The 19,415-nt window shown below is 44.0% G+C and overlaps 1 protein-coding gene across 1 annotated transcript in view; it reads right to left on the bottom strand.

Annotated features, from left to right (window-relative positions):
- LOC121291960 (sodium/potassium-transporting ATPase subunit beta-1-interacting protein 1-like) overlaps positions 1-19,415 on the bottom strand; it is a 506,522-nt gene that overhangs the window by 63,152 nt on the left and 423,955 nt on the right. Inside the window, exon 4 of the mRNA XM_041213649.1 lies at positions 7,970-8,167. Within this exon, the coding sequence (XP_041069583.1) occupies positions 7,970-8,167 (198 nt within the window). The remainder of the gene's footprint in view (positions 1-7,969; positions 8,168-19,415) is intronic.

Below are 19,415 nucleotides of genomic sequence, written 5' to 3'. Positions count from 1 at the left end.
ATTTCCTCTACCCTTCTTTAGGTACGGAGGCCAAAACTGTGTATAAGTTTAATATTTCATCTGAAAGCTAGCACTTCTGACAGTGCAGCACTCCCTCAGTGCTGGGTTGTCAGACTAAATTGTGTGATCAAGTGTCTGAATTGGGACTGAACCCAAAGCCTTGTGACTCAGAGACAAGTGTGCTATTAGCCCAACCACAGGTGACACACAAAGGAGGCAACTTACGTTCTAAGCCCCTGTCCTGGAGGACAGTTGCAGTATGAGACACCCAAACCCAGCAGGAGTCAGCACCTTTAGCACAGGGGGAGAGGAGGGAATGGGAGAGTGTTGTGGGTGGGGAGACAAATCAGGGGACAGGGATAGACATTGGTGAAATAGGAGTGTATATATATATATCTCAATTGGGGCAGCAATTGTGCATGCATCTAAATAACTCCAATTTCCAGAGAGAATGATTTATTCCCATACTTAGAGCGGTTTCACAGAGATACTATTTGCTCTCTAAAACTTTTCACCATTTATGATATTGGTTGATGAATTCACAACATAATTCATTGTTAAAGCATTCTGACCGCAACCACGAGAATCTCGGGCCAATTTTCCTTTTAGTAAAATTTATGCTGCTTTTAAACAAATCAGACAGAAAGTTATGGCCTGATTTTATGCTTTTCTCCCTCTCCCACCTCACTTGCTTGTCCCGTTCGGGGTTGAATTTTTTTGTGGGATAGAAATACACCATGCTGATGGCACCAGTGAGGAAGCGGCATTGAGTAATTATCAAGTCCCATAGTGCAAGCTCACTGGAGTTATAAAGAAACGGCCATTGAAGTATCGTGGGCGAATAGGTAGCTCCCATATTTAATTCAAACCGCTGCTTTTGATCATTCCCACAATTCAATACCATGTCAATCAACAGAAATAAAATAAAACGACAGCATCCAAGCCCATCCAGAACTTTTCAAGGCGACCCTTGCGCGGGGCTCTTACGAAAGGGGGGCTAAGGGCAACTGAAGTTAACAACGCGTTGGCCGTGAATTTCCTTAGGCTTCCTGTCATCACAGTCTTGGGCCTACCCGTTTCCACGGGAATGATCCCTAGGCCTGAGGCAGGCTGGATACTGAGCCGGATATTGGGCATTCTCGGGCAGCTCATCGACGAAGAGGATTCCAATATCAGGTCGCTGAGAGGCTGATTGTGAGGGGTGACTGGGGAAGAAGTGGAGGAGGCTGCAAAATGGAGGGAGGAGGAGGTCAAAGGGGGAGTCTCTGGGGCTAGATTGAACTTCAACTCCCAGCTCCACATTCAGGTCAGTGGTTTTGTACCTTTCGGTATCTTTAAAGACGGTTGGTTAAGAATAAAGATCTTGCATTCATAGCACATTTCACAATCTCTCAGGGTGTCCCAAAGTACTTTCAGCCAATGGAATATTTTTTGAAGTGTGGCAGTGTAGGATACATGGCAGCCAAATTGTACACAGCAAGCTCCTGCAAACTGCATTGGGATAATGACTGGATAATCTGTTTTAGTGGCATTTGTTAAGAGATAAATATTGGTCAATAGACTAGGGAGAGCTTCGCTGTTCTTCTTCAAATAGTGCTGAGAGAGCAGGTGGGACCTCCGTTTAACATCTGATGCCAGAAGGCAGCACTGCTGAGAGAGTAGCGCTCCCCCCAGTCAGCTTAGGTTTTGTTCTCGAGTCTGTGGAGTGGGACATGAACCAACAACCTTCTGAGTCAGAGATGCTACCATTGAGCCATGGCTGTCACTGTTGGGATTAGGAACCTGTATAACATGTATTCCTGAGTGCAGCTGACTTGGCACTGGGTTATTCAGGGCAGCTCAATTTTGTACAGGGTCTTCAAGTAGGTGGGAGCTCTTGCCTCTTATGGCATGGGCTATGGACATCTCGTTTTCTGCCTCTTGTGAATATGGAGGAGTGCTGGATCCCTCTCCTCTATCTCCACACCTCCCCCCATAGAAATACTGGAAGCCGTACCAAATAAAATTCCCAAAATGAACTTTTTCTGGTCCCCAAAGTCAGTGGTCTCAGAAAAACAATCTCCTTCCTTTAATGCTTACATTTTACATTAAAAGTGAAGGAATCAGCTCATCATCGAATGATAAAGCACAGAAAGGAAACCACTTAGCCCATCATGTACATACCTACATAGGCATGTGCCCAATGTAGCTACTTGCTTTTATTTGTTATGGGATGTTTACTGGATGTTGAAGGTGTTGGCCAGGAGGGTCCATGGTCCATATCTAAATGGCACATAAAGTCAAAAAGGCTTGGACACCCTTCCTCTACAAGATCTGTTTCCTTCATTCTATCCTGGCCATGGAGTCATACAGCAGAGAAGGAGACCATTTGGCCCATCATGCCAGTGCTAGCTCTCTGAAAGAGCTGTTCAATCAATCCCAGAGCTCTTTACCCGTAGCTCTGCAATTTTTTTTTAAGTAGAGATCCAATTCCGTTTTGGAAGTTTATACAGACTCTGCTTCCACTGACCTTTCAGGTCACGTCTTCCAGATCATAACGACTTGCAAAAAAAATCTCATCTCACCCTGGCTTTTTTTGCCAATTATTTGCCAGCCATATCCATTGGTTACCAAACCTGCTGCCAGTGGAGAGGTGACGGTTACACAAGAAATTTTCCCTTCCTGTTACACAATAGGGAACAAACCAATCCTATAGGATCTCCAACCAGTCGTATTCTCATTAGAAATAGATGAGGATGGAACCATGAGAAAATAGACAGGCACAAGGGCCTGAATATTATGGGGCCCGGGTGGTTCGACCCTCTCCCCAGGAGCAAAGTCAGTGTGGAGCCAACCCGCTCCACGCCAGCCCATCATGCAGCCATGGTGCGCTGCAGGTGGGATAAACAAGGGTCCTCACTGGGGAGGAAGTCCTGCCCTCGGGAACTGCCAGCCAATCCAATTGGCCAGCAGCTCCATCAGTCCTGGCAAGAGCGTGTTAGTTGGCGCTGCTGGTACTGCAAGGGTGGGTGGGGGGAAGAAGGTCCAATGGATCCCTGGAAACAGATAGTTCTGATGTCTTGACCACGGAGGGTTTGGGTAGGTCAGGGTGGGAGGTGGGGGGTTGGTTTTGAGGCTGCAGGCGGGTAGGAAAGGGGGTTGCCATCTTGGAGGGTGTTGGGGGAAGGTGGGGGGAGGCATCCCTCGATCGGCAAGGGACAGCCCCTGAATTTAGAACTATCCCCTTCCTTCCCACACTCTCAGGAACGGAACAAAATATTTGGGCTGCCCACTCCCGCTCGATTGCCCACGCCAAATGTTTCATAGTAACAAGCCTAAGTGACCCTAGATCGTCTGTTTAAATATGGCAGGCGGGCTGTCGATTTTGGGGCCCGCCCACCTGCTGTATTATGAGGGTGAGCTTGGGGTGGGTGGGAAACCTGCCCTACTTTACATGCCCAGTGAGAGGGCGGTGGCGGGGGGGGGGGGGGCGTATAAAATGCAGCCTAAAATCACATTAAGACATGATCTACAGGTTTCTGAGAGGGTAAGGAAGTGTGGACTGCATATCATGCTTCTGCTCCATTCACTCGTTGTAAATGCTCTATTCACAATTGGTGCTAAAAGAAGGAAAGAGATTATCTACTTGTCATGGCTACTCTTTAAAGGTCAATGTCAGCCTTGAGTGATGGAAAAATATAGACAGAAGATGGAAGAATATGTGCAGTGAATATGTGCAGTGAATACTAGAACTTCCTCATGGCTACAGCTAATATCAAAGGAGTGATTCCTCATCCAGATTCTTAATTGATTATGGAGGTTCGATTAGCAACAGATTTGCAAAATATTTTTGAGTGATTGTTCGTAAATCATAAGTACTCAAATATTTGCATAAAATAAGCAGATTGCCTGATTAAATTCACACTATTCTGAACAGCAACATAGTGGTAATGTTACTGGAGTAGTAATACAGAGACTGGGACCAATGCTTCAGAGGCTGGCGTTCAAATCTTACCACGGCAGCTGTGGAAATTTAAATTCAATTAACAAATCTGGAATGAAAAATTAGTCTCATTAATAATAATCATGAGACTACCAGATTGTCATAAAAAACCCATCTGGTTCACTAATGTCCGTCAGGGGAGGAATTCTGCCACCCTTAACTGGTCTGGCCTATCTACCAGGCCCACAACAAGGTGGGTGACTCCTGAACACCTCCAAAATGGCCAAGCAAACCACTCAGTTCAAGGGCAGTTAGGGATGGGCAATAAATGCTGGTCTTGAAGTGACGCTCCGATCCCAAGAAGGAATTAAAATAACTGACTCCTCTGTTTACAAGGACAATGATATAGAGTCTTAGAATGATCACAGCGCAGAAGGAGGCCATTTGGCCCATTGTCTTTGTGCTGGCTCTCTGCATGAGCAAATCAGCTAGTCCCAGTCCCCCACCATTTCCCCCCCAACCCTGCAAATTTCCTCTCTTCAGGTGCTTGATCCAATTCCCTTTCGAAAGCCACAATTGAATCTGTCTCCACCACCCTTTCAAGCAGTGTATTTCTGATACTGACCACTCGCTGAGTAAAAATGCTTTTCCTCATATATCCATTGGTGCCTCTTTTCTCATTTACCTTAAATCCACGTCCTCTGGTTCTCCAGCCTTCTGCCAATGGGAACAATTTCACTACATCTACTCTGTCTAGACTTTCATGAATTTCCTCACATTTTTGATGAAACATAGATGGAAAAATAGGTTTAACAAGTAACTGCACTAACATTTGGGGACAAATCCTGTTGTGTAATTTATGTGCATAATGTAGGGGTAGCTTTTGAGGGGCCACTTTCAGTGTGACACTTCACCAGAGAGGACAGGTCACAGAATCTGCCTTATTTTGCTGCAGCCCCATCTCAAGTCCTTGCTTCCCTTCTCGTGAGGCTTCATGCAATGAATATATCCGATATTTTGTTGGCTAGTGGCCTTTTCCTCCTTTCCTTTCCTCCCTAGCCTCTCCTGTGAGCATTAGATCCTGCTGTCAAAGCACTCTACACACACATGCATTGGCAAGTCCTCTGGGCCCTAACCTGATTGGCCATTCATCATTTCATCCTGCCAGTGTGAGCACTCAGGGCTATTCCACCATGAAGGCGACCCAGCCCAACTCAAGGTCGATTCTTCCCTTATGATCAACTCACACCTGCATGTGAAACGGTCAATGGAAATCAATTAGAACCCTAGGCTGATACTCCTCTTGTCCCTATCCCAGGATCTGAACCAGAGGGAGCCTATTCAACCAGCAAAGTCCATGGATTTGGAAGTTCCGCATCTCGAATAGGGGTCATGGTTTAAATATAAGGGGTCGTCCATTTAAGACAGAGATAAGGAGAAGTTTTTTTTCTCTCAGAGTTTAACAAGTCTTTAGAGCTCCCTTCCTCAAAAAGCTGTGGGAGCAGAGACTTTCAATGTTTTTAAGGCAGAGCTAGATTGATGCTTGAAAGGTGAAAGGTTATCAGAGGTAGGCAGGAGGTTGCAATCAGATCAGCCCTGATCTTATTGAATGGCAGAGCAGGCTCGAGGGGCTGAGTGGCCTACTCCTGCTCCTAATTTGCATGTTCATATGTTCCAGCTTTGGTAGGGGAGGTTGATGTTGGTGTAAAACAGACAGTGAAGGATCAGCTGCCCATTGTACCTTTGGTCCAACTTCCATTTCCATTCAGCTAGAAGCTCGAGGCCCCCACCAGGACCAGGAGCAGAGGGAGGTAGGAGCTAAAAATAGCTCTGCTGGCCTGCATGCCAGTACTCCACAACCCCCACCCCCACCCCAGCTCCGCCCTGCACCACCTCCCCCATCCTGGACATCTTCCTGTGGTGGGATATCAGTAGGCTGAGTGTAACCATTTAAACTAGTTCATGGCCACTTAAGGCCAATCGAAGGAGGCCAACTGGGCTTTTCCACTCAGCCTCCAGGTTCCCTCAGTTTAGCAGCCTGGAGATGACCTCTTTAGCGGCAAACAGGAGAGTTGGGGGCGGGGGAGTGGGTGGTGGGGGGGAGCAGGACTCCATGCAAACCTAGAGGCCCTAGCTACCTTGGTGCAGTAGCAGAATGCCCCTGTGGAGGAGGTAACCCCCCCCCACCCCCCCCCAAACCCTCACAGTGGGTGGTCTACCTGCAGAGTCCTTTTTGTACTTAAGTTGGAGAGTGGGCATCTGCATAGCGCCCTCTCCCGCACTTACCTGGAATGACATCCTGCTGCTCATTTCAAGCTGGAAGCTCTGCGCTTGACCTCCAACTTCAAGAGCTCCCCTTTCAACACTGGCCTTAAATGGACAGTGAGCCCACCCTCTGGTCATAATGGCCGCCCTGGGGTTGGTCACAATGAATGACTGTTTTTCACACATTATGGGCTTCTGATCCACATTTGAGCTGACGGCAAGATCCAGAAGGTGCAAAGGAAAATTCAGCCCCTGGCTCCATGGATATTCCTGGTTTGTAGATTTGCACCTTGCCAGACACGACATTTATACCCAATAAGCAACCTTAATGTCTAAGGGGCATTGGTTTTAAGTCACACAAGGCCATGTAAAACTGGTAATTAACGGTAGCTGGAAATCTATTAAGATTTCATCCATTCAGAACATGCCATCATTCAAAATGTAAGAAATACTTCAGTGTGTTTGTATAGAGAAACAGGTTTCATATAAGCATTGCTAAGTTTTAATCCTTGCTAACTTTTTTGAAATATGACTTCTTTCCCGGTTTTGAACATTTAAATAAAATTTTGTGTCTGTCCAGAGCCTATACATTAAACAAGTAGTTTCACTGCAAAATATCTATTAGCGGACATGGCCCAAGTTTCCATTGCAATCATTGATGTTCAGCATCTGACTAGAAGCTCCATGTTAGTCGCTACTTCAATTTGATCTGAGGATTTGGGTAGCAATTGTTCACACCACAAAGTGACTTGCTAGGGCACTTCAGACCAATTAATGTGGGACTGGAGTTACACGCTGACCAGATAGAGGAGAGATGTGGAACCCCCCTTCCTCAATGGATATTAATGAATCAGTTACAAATTTTGGAATGACAATCTTGTAGCTTTTATGGTCTTTGTTTCAAATCTTCCCATTTTCTTGAATTATTGAACATTTATTGAATTCACCTTCAAACTTGCCAGGATGAGATTTGAACACAGAACCTCTATTTTGCTTTTTCATGACTATACAACAACACAGTTGTGCCCTTAGCAGTCTAATTAGTCCTCTGCTCTGTCCATTACAATGCTTTTGTCACCATAATCTTGAATCACACATAAATTACTGATAACCACATCCCACTAGTTGCCAACCACTATGTCTAATGTAGACACGAATGGTGTTTCTAGGAATAGTGTTTAAATGAATTAAGGTTCTATTGGTTTCATGACCTGATGGCTTTTACACCCAAAAACCAAAATTGACTTCATAATTCCAATTTGTTCATTTTAAAATGTGTAAGTTTGAGATATTTTACTATTTTCTTCCCTTCTCTATAAGCCCCAACTAAAAGGGCTGGTTAGCAATTTTTGACCATCAGCCTGGCCTATGCTGTTCTGCTGTTGGTTGGTAGGGAATGGGGGAGTGTAGGGTGGGTGATTCATTCTTTCTCCTATAGGACTGGGATGCATATTCTTGGCGTATTCCTGCGACAACACAGTCAAGACTCCTCATGCCAAATTCTACCTCACTCATACTTCCACAAGACCTCAAAACTACAACTCTTGACACTTGTTCATCTTCCAAGACCTGAAACTTGGCATTACCTAATCACCGCTCCTGATTTACCTCATCATCTTTCCAGCTCTTATCAACCTTGCTAGTCTCCTGCATGATGGTTCTTGTCGCTTCCCATAAGCTTCTCAGTTTGGAAAACAAAAAGCTAAGTATGGTGAGTCCATACTTGGCAACGTCTTTTACCTCGAATTTCTTTGTGAAGGAAAACTAAGATCAATACTTAACTGCAAGGAGGATCTGTAAGGAACTGCTGGTGACTTCAATGTACTGGTAGTCGAGCAGGCAACCTGTCACTGTGATAACATGATGGTCTTCAGGAGCCTGGTCAGCAGAAGTCACTTGGGTCGCCACACAGCCTGGTCCATTCTGCATCCACCAGGAGCGATGCAGTGATGTGTTGAAGGTCATGACAAAGTCTCTGTCCTACAAACAAAATACAACCAAGTTCGTTAGCCATTAAAGTGCTTGTGGAAACACTAAGTGGGATAAAATAGCTCCCATCAATAATGAAAAGGTTTAGATTATTCAGACTCTTTCTCACTAAAGTAATTGCCAGGAGGAATTGCGCCTCTGGATGTGTCGATTTCATGAGCCAATAAATTCCTTTAGTCCAGGGAGTACAGCTTGCAATCTCAGTGTGTGAGCACTTCATGTAACAACCTTCCCTTTATTTTAGAAAAGGTGTTAACTTCATTCACCTGAAATGGATTAATTTCTCCATAATTCCAATTACTGCCTAACCACAGGCAGTACGTGTGTGCCTCCTATTGACGTAGTGAGCTCTAGTGATCCCCAGTGGTACTTGTTTTACATTAGGAGCTTGAGGAAAAGGTTGCATATAATGATACCACAAGTCCAGGCCAGAATGGGAATGATTGGTTCATGTCCCTGTCAATCACACCTGGATGCTGCATTGCTATAAAGTACTGGGATTGATTTTACATGCAGAATTTGAAATGATCCTCCAATCAATAATCTTGCTTTTGTATTGGTGAAAAAAGAGACATGTCGAAACTTTTCATCTTGCACTCATCAGGACACTTGACAAGAATACCAATATAAGGGAAAAACAACAATTTACACTGTATGTGAAGAGAGTGCTGATTGGTTGGCAAGTGGCGTTACCATGGAGAATGCACCAGCGATAGTAACTGACAGTTAACTTATTTTATTTAGCTGAAGCAGGCACAATGTGTGTACATGTTATTTGTAACTCGTTCAGAGTCAATCAAATAAACTAAATTAACGAAATGAGAGATAAAATAAAACGCAGCCCCTAAGTTAGGGTCACTGCAAAACCAAAGACAAAATTTAAAGGAAACTTACAACATCAAACCCAAATGTGATAAAGAGGGTCGATAAAGCACCCCAGTCCCCGCGGTGCCCACCAGGCATGGAAGGCCTCAACGGTGCCGGCAGATACCGCGTGCTCCCTCTCCAGGGAACGTTATTTGTACATGTACATGCGCCAGTTTCAGCTAAACAAGATAAGTGACAGTCATTCGCTGACTCATTTTGTAGGATAATGCCTTGACTAATCACGGTCAAGCTGCCTGGTTTAAATTTCAAACAATGCTTGGCAGTTAACTGTCAGCCACCATCAGTGAGGCATTCTCCATGGAAGTCCCATGAGCCAACCAATCAGCACTCTCTTCACATACAGTGTAAATTGTTGTTTTCCCCTTATATTGGTATCCTTAGGAAGTGTCCTGATGAGTGCAAGATGAAAAGCTTTGACATGTCTCTTTTTTCAGCAACACTCAAGTTCTGTATTACCAAACAACTAATCTTGCTTTTATTGGGAGACACTGCTGTGGTTGCACTATGAGTTCTGTTTTCACTAGTTTGTAGACTGTTTAAATAGACTCTGTTTGCTTTGAATTAGACTGTTTGCTGTAAAACCTACTGTTGAGTCTTGCCCTGCCTTCAACTCATTGACTGATGCAGCATTGTCAATATTTACTCTGTGCTAAATATCCAAATTTAAGGGTAAACAACTTGCTTTTGCACAGGCATTTTCCTTACTATGTAAAAAAAAGCTTGCTACCTAAGTGTGTGCTTGTAATTAGCAGTTGGGGAATCTAAAACAGGGGGGCACAGTTTCAGGATAAGGGGGTGATCATTTAGGACTGGGATGGTAAGAAATTTCTTCACTCAAAGGGGTTGTGAATCTTTAGAATTCTCTACCCCAGGAGGTTGTGGATGCCCCATCATTGAAGATATATATTTAGCACTGGGATAGACAGATTTTTAATCTCTCAGGGAATCAAGGGATATGGGAAGTGGGTGGAAAAGTGGAGTTGAAGCTCAAGGTCAGCCATGATTTTCTTGAATGGCTGAGTGGGATTGGCAGGCCACATATGTTGTAAGATGTTGTATGCCTTTCAGTAGGTCTCACAAAGAGGTCCTGAGTCTTGTATAGGTTAATGTTAAGTGTTTATTGGTAACATATAACTATGTACATACATACAGATTATAGTCTACGCTAGGAGCTGTCTCCATGCTTGCTTCTACAGAGGTCTCTGTCCAGCTCAAGGCTGCCCTCTACACTCAGGTCATGTGTTCCTTTACATCACACCAAGGGCGGTACTGTGCCCAGTGCCATGTTAACCCTTTCTATGCCAGACCCATACACTATACCTAACCAAGTCTTTACCCAATGTATTTACAATGTAACTGTGTACATCCAACATATTTAAATTACATATGCTACCCCTTTTCCTCCCCTCAGACCCCTATGTTTAAAAATTCAGGCATTCTGGAGGCTTTAGAATACTTTCAGATCTTGATCTTGTAATAGTTCTTGGAGTAGTAGGCTCTCTTGAACTGGGCAAACCTTGTTCCTTCAGAGGTTATTTTGTGAGTTGTCTTTCTGGCACTTGGTCGTCATCTAGTTTTGATTCTCTTTTTCCACTCCTTTGGAGTCGAACCTTTCCCTGTCAACTCTCCATCTGGTAATAATTGATGGCTACTGGCTTATCTCATTCCTTTTGGGGGGAATGAGCCCTCTGCTCATCCTTAGTATGAACCCAATGTTTCTTTTTGTGTGTGGTCCACCTTGTGGGAGTTTACGTTTTCCTTATCTGCTTTCTAAGTCTGGATTTGCTCATCTATACTGCACATCCCCTCTTTCATGTTCTTCAGATTGGATCGAAGTTCATGAATTTCATCAGCTTTGGTTGTTAATTCTGCTTGGAACCAACTGCTCTAGTTTCATCAGAAATTCTTTCTCCTGTTGCAGGCATTTCTCATGATACTTACTAGAGACTTCTGATGCTCGAAGTTCATTGAGTTCTAATTGAAGATCTATCTTTGCTAAATTTGTCTCACAAGTTTATCATTTAGGCATTTCAAGCCTTCTTTCAAGTGTTCTGCTTCCTGTGAGTGACACTCCGGTATTCTCATCAAATCTAATTTTTCATTAGCAAAGTCATTTTCTTACGTGAAAGTTGGTCCTCTACACTGGTTAGTTTTTTCTGAGCAGGGTCTAATTCCACTGCGCTAGCTTTCAAGTTCACGTGCTGTAATTTTACCTTGGCTAATTGTTTCTGAGACTCTTCAAGCTCCTTTGTGAGAACTTCCACTTTTCTCTAGCCACTCCAGGTTCTTGAATTTCCATTTTAGCCATTTCATTTTCCAATGACTCAATGGTTCTCAGTAAGTTTGAGGCATCCAGTGCTTTCCCTTCCAGTTCCTTGACCGTCAACTCCAAATTTACATTTCCTGATCCTGATTTCATCTTTTCTTTATCTGCCTGCAGCTTGCAGTGCTTCATGACTGCCTTCAACCAGAATCAGATCGCTCAGCACTGCTATATGCTGTTGCAGTTTGGGTAATGTCTCAGCATTTTCAAAAAGATTGGTGTTTAAGACTTCCAGATGGTTCTCTGTCTCTCTTCTGCCCTTGTATGGCTTGCTTAGGTATTGTCTTTTCCCTTTCATAACATAACTCGGGGTTTTCTAACTGAAGCTCATGTGCTCAACAACTTGAAGATTAAAATATTTGTCAAAGGCTTTTAACATCTCATCAAAGCTGGTTGAGGCTACATCAATGCATTGCATTAGGATTACTTCATCTGCAAAGTCACCAAACAAGTATAAAAATATATTAATCTGGACCTCCTCTGATTACCCGCTTAAACCTGATGTACTCTGGTAACAAAGATTTTCCCCTCCAAGATACCCAATTTTGCGTCTGGCTTTTTAAAAAATTCATTCACGGGACGTGGGCTTCGCTGGTTGGGCCAGCATTTACTGCCCATCCCTAGTTGCCCTTGAGAAGGTGGTAGTGATCTGGCTTCTTGAACCACTGCAGTCCAAGTGGTATAGGTACACCCATAGTGCTGTTAGGAAGAGAGTTCCAGGATTTTGACCCAGTGACAGTGAAGGAATGGTGATATATTTCCAAGTCAGGATGGTGAGTGACTTGGAGAGGAAGTTCGGGGTGGTGGTATTCCCATCTATCTGCTGCCCTTGGCCCTCTAGATGATAGTGGTCATGGGTTTGGAAGGTGCTGTCTAAAGAGCCTTGGTGAATTCCTGCAGTGCATCTTGTAGATGGTACACACTGCTGCTACTGTGCGTTGGTGGTGGAGGGAGAGAATGTTTATGGATGTGGTGCCAATCAAGTGGGGCTACTTTGTCCTGGATGGCGTCAAGTTTCTTGAGTGTTGTGGGAGCTGCACTCATCCAGGCAAGTGGAGAGTATTCCATCACACTCCTGATTTGTGCCTTGTGGATGGTGGACAGGCTTTGGGGAGTCAGGGGTGAGTTACTCAAAGCTGAACTCCTAGCCTCTGACCTGCTTTAGCAGCCACAGGATTTATAAGGCCAGTTCAGTTTCTGGTCAATGGTAACCCCCAGGATGCTGATAGTGGGGATTTGGTGATGGTAATACAGTTGAACATCAAAGGGTGATAGTTGGATTCTCTCTTGTTGGAGATGGTCATTGCCTGACATTTGTTTGGTGTGAATGTTATTTGACACTTGTCAGCCCAAGCCTGGATATTGTCCAGGTCTTGCTGCATTTGGACCTGGACTGCTTCAGTATCTGAGGAGTTGCAAATGGTGCTGAACATTGTGCAATCATCAGCGAACATCCTCACTTCTGACCTTATGATGGAAGGAAGGTCATTGGTGAAGCAGCTGAAGATGTTTGGGCCTAGAACACTACCCTGAGGAACTCCTGCAGTGATGTCCTGGAGCTGAGATGACTGACCTTCAACAACTACAACCATCTTCCTTTGTGCTAGGTATAACTCCAACCAGTTTTCCCTCTGATTCCCATTGACTCCAGTTTTGCTAGGGCTCCTTGATGCCACACTTGGTCAAATGCTTCCTTGATGTCAAGGGCAGTCACTCTCACCTCACCTTGGGAATTCAGCTCCTTTGTCCATGTTTGAACCAAGGCTGTAATGTGGTCAGGAGCTGAGTGGCTCTGGCGGAATCCAAACTGGGCGTCATTGAGCAGGTTATTGCTAAGCAAGTGCCGTTTAATAGCACTATTGATGACCCCTTCCATTACTTTACTGAGGGTCGAGAGTAGACTGATTGGGCAGTAATTGGCCGGGTTGGATTTGTCCTGCTTTTTGTGTACAGGGCATACCTGGGCAATTTTCCATATAGCCGGGTAGATGCAAATGTAGCCGTACTGGAACAGCTTGGCTAGGGGCGCAGCAAGTTCTGGAGCATTGATGCAATGGCTTGCCCCTTGCATCAGTCCAAATTGGTCTGGTAAAGTCAATTTCTCATCCATGGTCATTGAAAACGTTTTGTGTGTATAGCTTTAAATGCTGTGAGGGATTCCAAGATGGTGCCGCGGTGTGCTTTTAGTTCACTAGGGTTTCCTGCACTTGTTGGATTTTCTGGGCTCCCACTGTAATGGCGGTCCTGACTGCTTTGTTTAAATTTTCTGCAGCAACTCTCTCAATTGACTGCTCTGTACTTCCCCGCACTATCTGGGGCCTTTCAGGTTTTGAAGACGTCATTTCCCAGCTTTGGCTGGCTTTTAAAATGCCAATTTTTTAATGGTTCGGTGCACGCTCAGCTGTCACGTGGTCAGGTGCCTGATTCGGTACCTTGGCTGGCTGCAGTGCTTCTTAAGTGAGCTACCCTGACTTCTGACAGCTGAAAACACTTTTAAAACCAGGTTCTGGCCAAGAGCATAATTTTTAAGCTCACCCCAGCGAGGTCCTTTGACTCTTCACGCTGTGGGTATTCAAGCTGGGCCTCCATGTGATCTGATGGAATCCTCTGCTGGACAGTGGGTTTTTGTTCTGCCTTCGGCTCCCAATCTTGCTTCTCTCGTGCAATCTTCCTGAGTCTTTGCTTCGGTTGCTTTCAGCCAGGTCAGAGTGCTTCTCCTTTAGCCTTCCAGCTTTTGAATTTCTGCTCCAGCCTCTGTGAGGTTCTGAGTTTTTCCGACGGCTGCCACCATGTTGTAAGATGTTCTATGCTTTTCAATAGGTCAGAGGTTCTGAGTCGTTTATAGTTTAACATAAAGTGTTTATTGGTGACACACAACTATGCACCGACATACAGATTATAGTCCAAGCTAGGAGCTGTCTCCATGCTTGCTTCTTCTCAGGTCTCTGTCCTGTCTAAGACTACCCTCTAGACCTGGGTCATGTATTCCTTTACATCACGCTGGGTGGTACTATACCCAATCCTATGTTAGCCCTTTCTATGCCAGAGCCTTATGCAGTATGGCTTACTCCTACTCATATTACTTATGTTCTAGTGTGGTGCTTTCCCCTAGGATCAGTGGCCAGGACCTTTTACTCCCCACAGGAGGTGAGGAAGGAGGTGGGCCTGAGAATTTGGTGGGTTGGCATCGGGGCCGATACGGGCACTACTGAGTGCAAGAGTTGCCGGCCTCTGATTGGCTGGCAGCTCTTGGCGGAAAGGAAGTCATCTTCTGGGGTCCTCAGTCTGCAAGAAGGCCTGCTGCTGTCCACTTAAAGAAGAAGAAAGAAAAGAACAGAACAGGAACAGGCCCTTCGGCCCATCCAAGCCTGCACCGATCATATTGCCTGTCAAACTAAAACATTTTCCACTTCCGGTGTCCGTATCCCTCTATTCCCATCCTATTCATGTATTTGTCAAGCTGCCTCTTAAACACCACTATCGTACCTGCTTCCACCACCTCGTCTGGCAGCGAATTCCAGACACTCACTACCCGCTGTGTAAAAAACTTGCCCCGCACAACTCCTCTAAAGTTTTCTCCTCTCACCTTAAATCTATGTCCCCTAGTAATTGACTCTTCCACCCTGGGAAAATGCTTCTGACTATCTACTCTGTCCATGCCACTCATAATTTTGTAAACTTCTATCAAGTTGCCCCTCAATCTCTGTCGCTCTAGTGAGAACAATCCAAGTTTCTCCAACCTCTCCTCATAGCTAATAACCTCCAGACCAGGCAGCATCCTGGTAAACCTCCTCTGCACCCTCTCCAATGCCTCCATATCCTTCTGGTAATGTGGAGACCAGAATTGCACACAATATTCCAAGTGTGGCCTAACCAAGGTCCTATACAGCTGCAGCATGACTTCCCAGCTTTTATACTCAATACCCCTGCCGATGTAGGCAAGTATGCCATGTGCCTTCCTGACTACCTTATCCACCTGCGTTGCCTTCAGTGACCTGTGAACCTGTACACCCAGATCTCTCTGCCGATCTATGCATTTAAGGGTTCTGCCATTTACTGTATAATTCCTACCTGTATTAGACCTTCCAAAATGCATTACCTCGCATTTGTTCGGATTAAACTCCATCTGCCATTTCACCGCCCAAGTCTCCAACCGATCTATATCCCGTTGTATCCTTTGACAATCCTCTTCACTATCTGCAACTCCTCCAACCTTAGTGTCGTCTGCAAACTTACTAATTAGCCCAGTTTAACTGCCTGATGGGCAGAATATACATTGGGCCCTTCTCCCCAGAGCCAGTGTAGGTAGCCTTCTGCTTTTTCAGGCAGTGAGTGAGACACTCAGCGAGACTGGAAGATTCCGCCCAGTGATTAGGGTATTAACAGGCATTGGTTCTTAATTAAATCAGAGGCAATGGCAGTTGGAGAGGGAGGTGAAGGGGGTGGATAAGCTGACTTATCTCAGTTTGTTTCTTGGTCCTTGATCTGTCTGAGTGTCATCCATAGATACTTCTGCAAAAATGCTAATTGGTTCCCAAAAGTCTGGCAGGAATAGTAGAAATATATTGAGGTAAACTTTTGAGGTTTCCCCATCAAATTGGCTCATGCTTTGTCAAACCATGTTTTAACGCAGTGCCCAGGAATCAAATATAATAAATAGGTGTGTGTGCTGCGGGGAAACAGGTAGAGTCAAATTTATCATGAAAATTTTGGAGTGCACAGTCTATTCAGTGTTCATAGAGAATATGAAAAAAATCGCTGCAATATTCCATCGTTATCTGCGCACTACCAATGATCACGAGTGTGCAAGATCTAAAACCTGTGAGGAACTCAAAACAATTGTGCAAGCCCTTACCAGGAGTGATTGAAGGACTATATTCTACTCACCTGGTCGAATAGCCTGTAGGCTATTCAAAACATTTCCAATGACACACGCTACCATGGTGCATTTTAAACTCGCTCAATACACGTCCTCCAATAATTCAAATAAATTTTTCATGCTGAGGAATTGAAGTTATCTAATGATTTGAATAAAGCAACTTAAGGTTCTAGGTTAAGATACTAGAACTCACTCCTAATGGCACTTCACAATACAAACTGCAGTGATTCAAGAAGACCCACCATTACCTTCTTAAGGGAAACTAGGGTTGGGAATTCGCTTACCAATGGTGCACACATTCTGAGCCAAACCTAATAGTCTAATTGATGGCCATTACTCATTCATTATTGATGCACACAGTATTAACTGCTATTTAATAAAGCATGTACAAGCTAAGGAAGTGTATGCTTATGGTAGGGCTTAGAGTGTCCTTACATGCCTTGCACTGGGAATACGCTATATGTGCTTTTGGAGGTTTTAATAAACCGGAGTCTGACTGATTATTTGTACGTTGTAAACTGTTTAGAACAAAGTTGTTGTAGCCACAAGTATAGTTACTTTATATACATTTGTTAAATCAGTTTTACCTTCTTTCTCACACTCTGCTGTTATCAATAGCCTGGGAGACGGTGGCGGGGGGTGGGTGGGGGGGGCTGCTGTTGTTGGTGGTGGTGGTCAGTGAAGATTGTGTGAGAGCAATGAAGAAAGTAGCTGAGAGGAGATTGAAATGGTCTGGTCATCTGTTGCGGAGAGAGAAAGAGAAAATGTGGTGAGGCAAGTGTTGGAGATGGGACTGCAAGGAAGAAGGAGAAGAGGAAGACCTAAGACCAGACGGAAGGATGCGGGTGTCGAGAGACTTAAGTATAGTGGGATTGGAAGAGTAATGGGTGATTGACAGGGTGAGATGGAGAAGGGTGACCAGCCAGCATTGTGACGACCCCAGGTAAAAAGGGAGAAGCTGAAAGAAGAATAGGATTGCACCATTGCATGGCTCTTAACTGTCAGTCAAACAGACTGTTGCAAAACTCAATAGGTTTAGAACTAATAAATAGAAATGCAAAATGAATTTATTTAAAAAACATTTTTTTTTAATGCCTCTTGTGACTTTACTCCTAGGTGTTTCTTGCAGCTACGTCCTTTAGAATAATAGTTAACTCCTGGAGTGCCCGGGGCAATCCTGAAGGGTTGGCAACGCTACCATAGAAAGAACCAATTGAAGTGTTTGTACTTAGCGGGGGAAAAATGTGGATTTGGGATAATGGAAAGTGGACAGGGAATTGGGCTCAAAAAAATGAAGCGCTGCCATGGTTACCAAAATAGTGGAGCATGTTTGCTAGGTTGAATTTCCTAACGTTCCTTAATCGATTTTATTACAAAGCATTTTCCTGATTAAAATATTAGAAAAAAGATTGCAGATGGGATTGACTTCTCAAAATAGTTTTCTGTCAGAATTTATTTTAAGCGGTGGGTTATGTACTTTTTAAAAAAAAACTTTCGATTTAAAAATAAATCCTCAAAGGCCAGGAAAAGCAGAACAATAACATTTAGGTAAGAAATAGGAGCAGAGCCTCTCTTCAAACAGTTTCCCGCCCTATTCCCTTAGCACTTGATTCGCTTAGTTTACCTGAGATAAATTTTAAAATTGATTATTAATCAGTGTATTGAATGATCCAGCAGGTATCACATCTGGGACAGGCAACATTAGATTTATTAATGTACTCAGCTCTTAATTAAAGCCACATATGCTCTTTTGTTACATTACTTGATGTTCACTATAGGCTTAACTGACCCCCTGTGGGCTGTAGAATCCAAATTGTCTATTCAATATTGTTTTTTTTTCATCTCTTTTATTAATGAACCAATGGTTTCACTCGGTTCACTGATGACAGTTTACACAGTGCCAGTGTAAACTGACAAAATGCACATTAACAGGTTTGTCACACTATCAGAGAGAACATCAAATATGTAAACATTTGCTGCACTCTGTCCTCATCTCACATTCTTACCTGATGCAAATTTCATAAAAAAATATAAAGTGGCTATGGGCCCAGCATTACTTAGCCAGACGCACAGTAACTATTGTACAAGTCTCAATGGAGGATTACAAGACAAATGCACTTGAATTAAACATTGTGAATACATATTTTTGGTGCAGTACACTTTTCAGTGGGTTGTTGTGAAAGACTGAATGCTTCTGCCACTTTGCAGAGTCAGCCTCTGAAGGTATTTGCAAACCAAGTTTCTCAGTAAAGCTCACTCACCATTATCCTGTGTAAACAGCACACCTTGTATGGTTTATACTACGCATGCAGTGCACCACGGCAGTTGGCTGACAAAGAATAGCCACATCTCCCATAAAATGCTGCCTTACTTACCTGTCTTCAGGTTTTTAATGACCCGCACACATGAGGATGTTGCTTATAGTATCGTTGTGATTTGGCTGTTGCACCAAGTGAAAGCATCATGAAGGGGAGATGTTTATGTTAGTAAAAAATGTGTGAACATACCAAATTATGGACAGGAAAAGACCCAGTGTTCTCTCTAACCCTGTCCCATATAGTTACAGTAACTTAGGTATCACAATGGAGTGTTATGTTTGGGGAAGATGGTGGTAGTGGTAATGGCACTGGACCAGCGACCCAGAGGTGCAGGTTAATGCTCTGGGGACATAGCTTCAAATCCCACCACGGCAGCTAATGGAATTTAAGTTCAATTGGTAAATCCAGAATACGCAGTAATGGTGACCATGAAACTATTGTCATCAAGACCCATCCTTACCCAGTCTGGCCACCAGACCCACAGCAATGTGGTTGACCCTGGACTGTCTTCTGAAATGTTCTATTCAAAGACAATTAGGGATGGGCAACAAGGACCTCTGCGGTTGGACACCACAGGGGTATTGGCGACCCTGGGACTGCAGGAGGGGTGATGCTTTCAAGGAGGAAATCAAAATGCCAGCCCACGATTCTCTATTTATTTTTAAAAGAAAAACAAAATGTCATGGAGAATATAAACATATCTCCAGAACGAACAGTGAATGCTTTGACCTTAAGAAGAAAAGTGTAATTTGACCGACAAATAGACTTCAGTATTTTGCTATCGATCCAGGATTTGCTGTTACCATGCAAGAAGCAATTATGGGTGCATTA

Source organism: Carcharodon carcharias, chromosome 19 (genome assembly GCF_017639515.1).
Source record: "Carcharodon carcharias isolate sCarCar2 chromosome 19, sCarCar2.pri, whole genome shotgun sequence".
Lineage (NCBI taxonomy): Eukaryota > Metazoa > Chordata > Chondrichthyes > Lamniformes > Lamnidae > Carcharodon > Carcharodon carcharias.
This window is presented reverse-complemented; position numbering and strand designations above follow the sequence as displayed.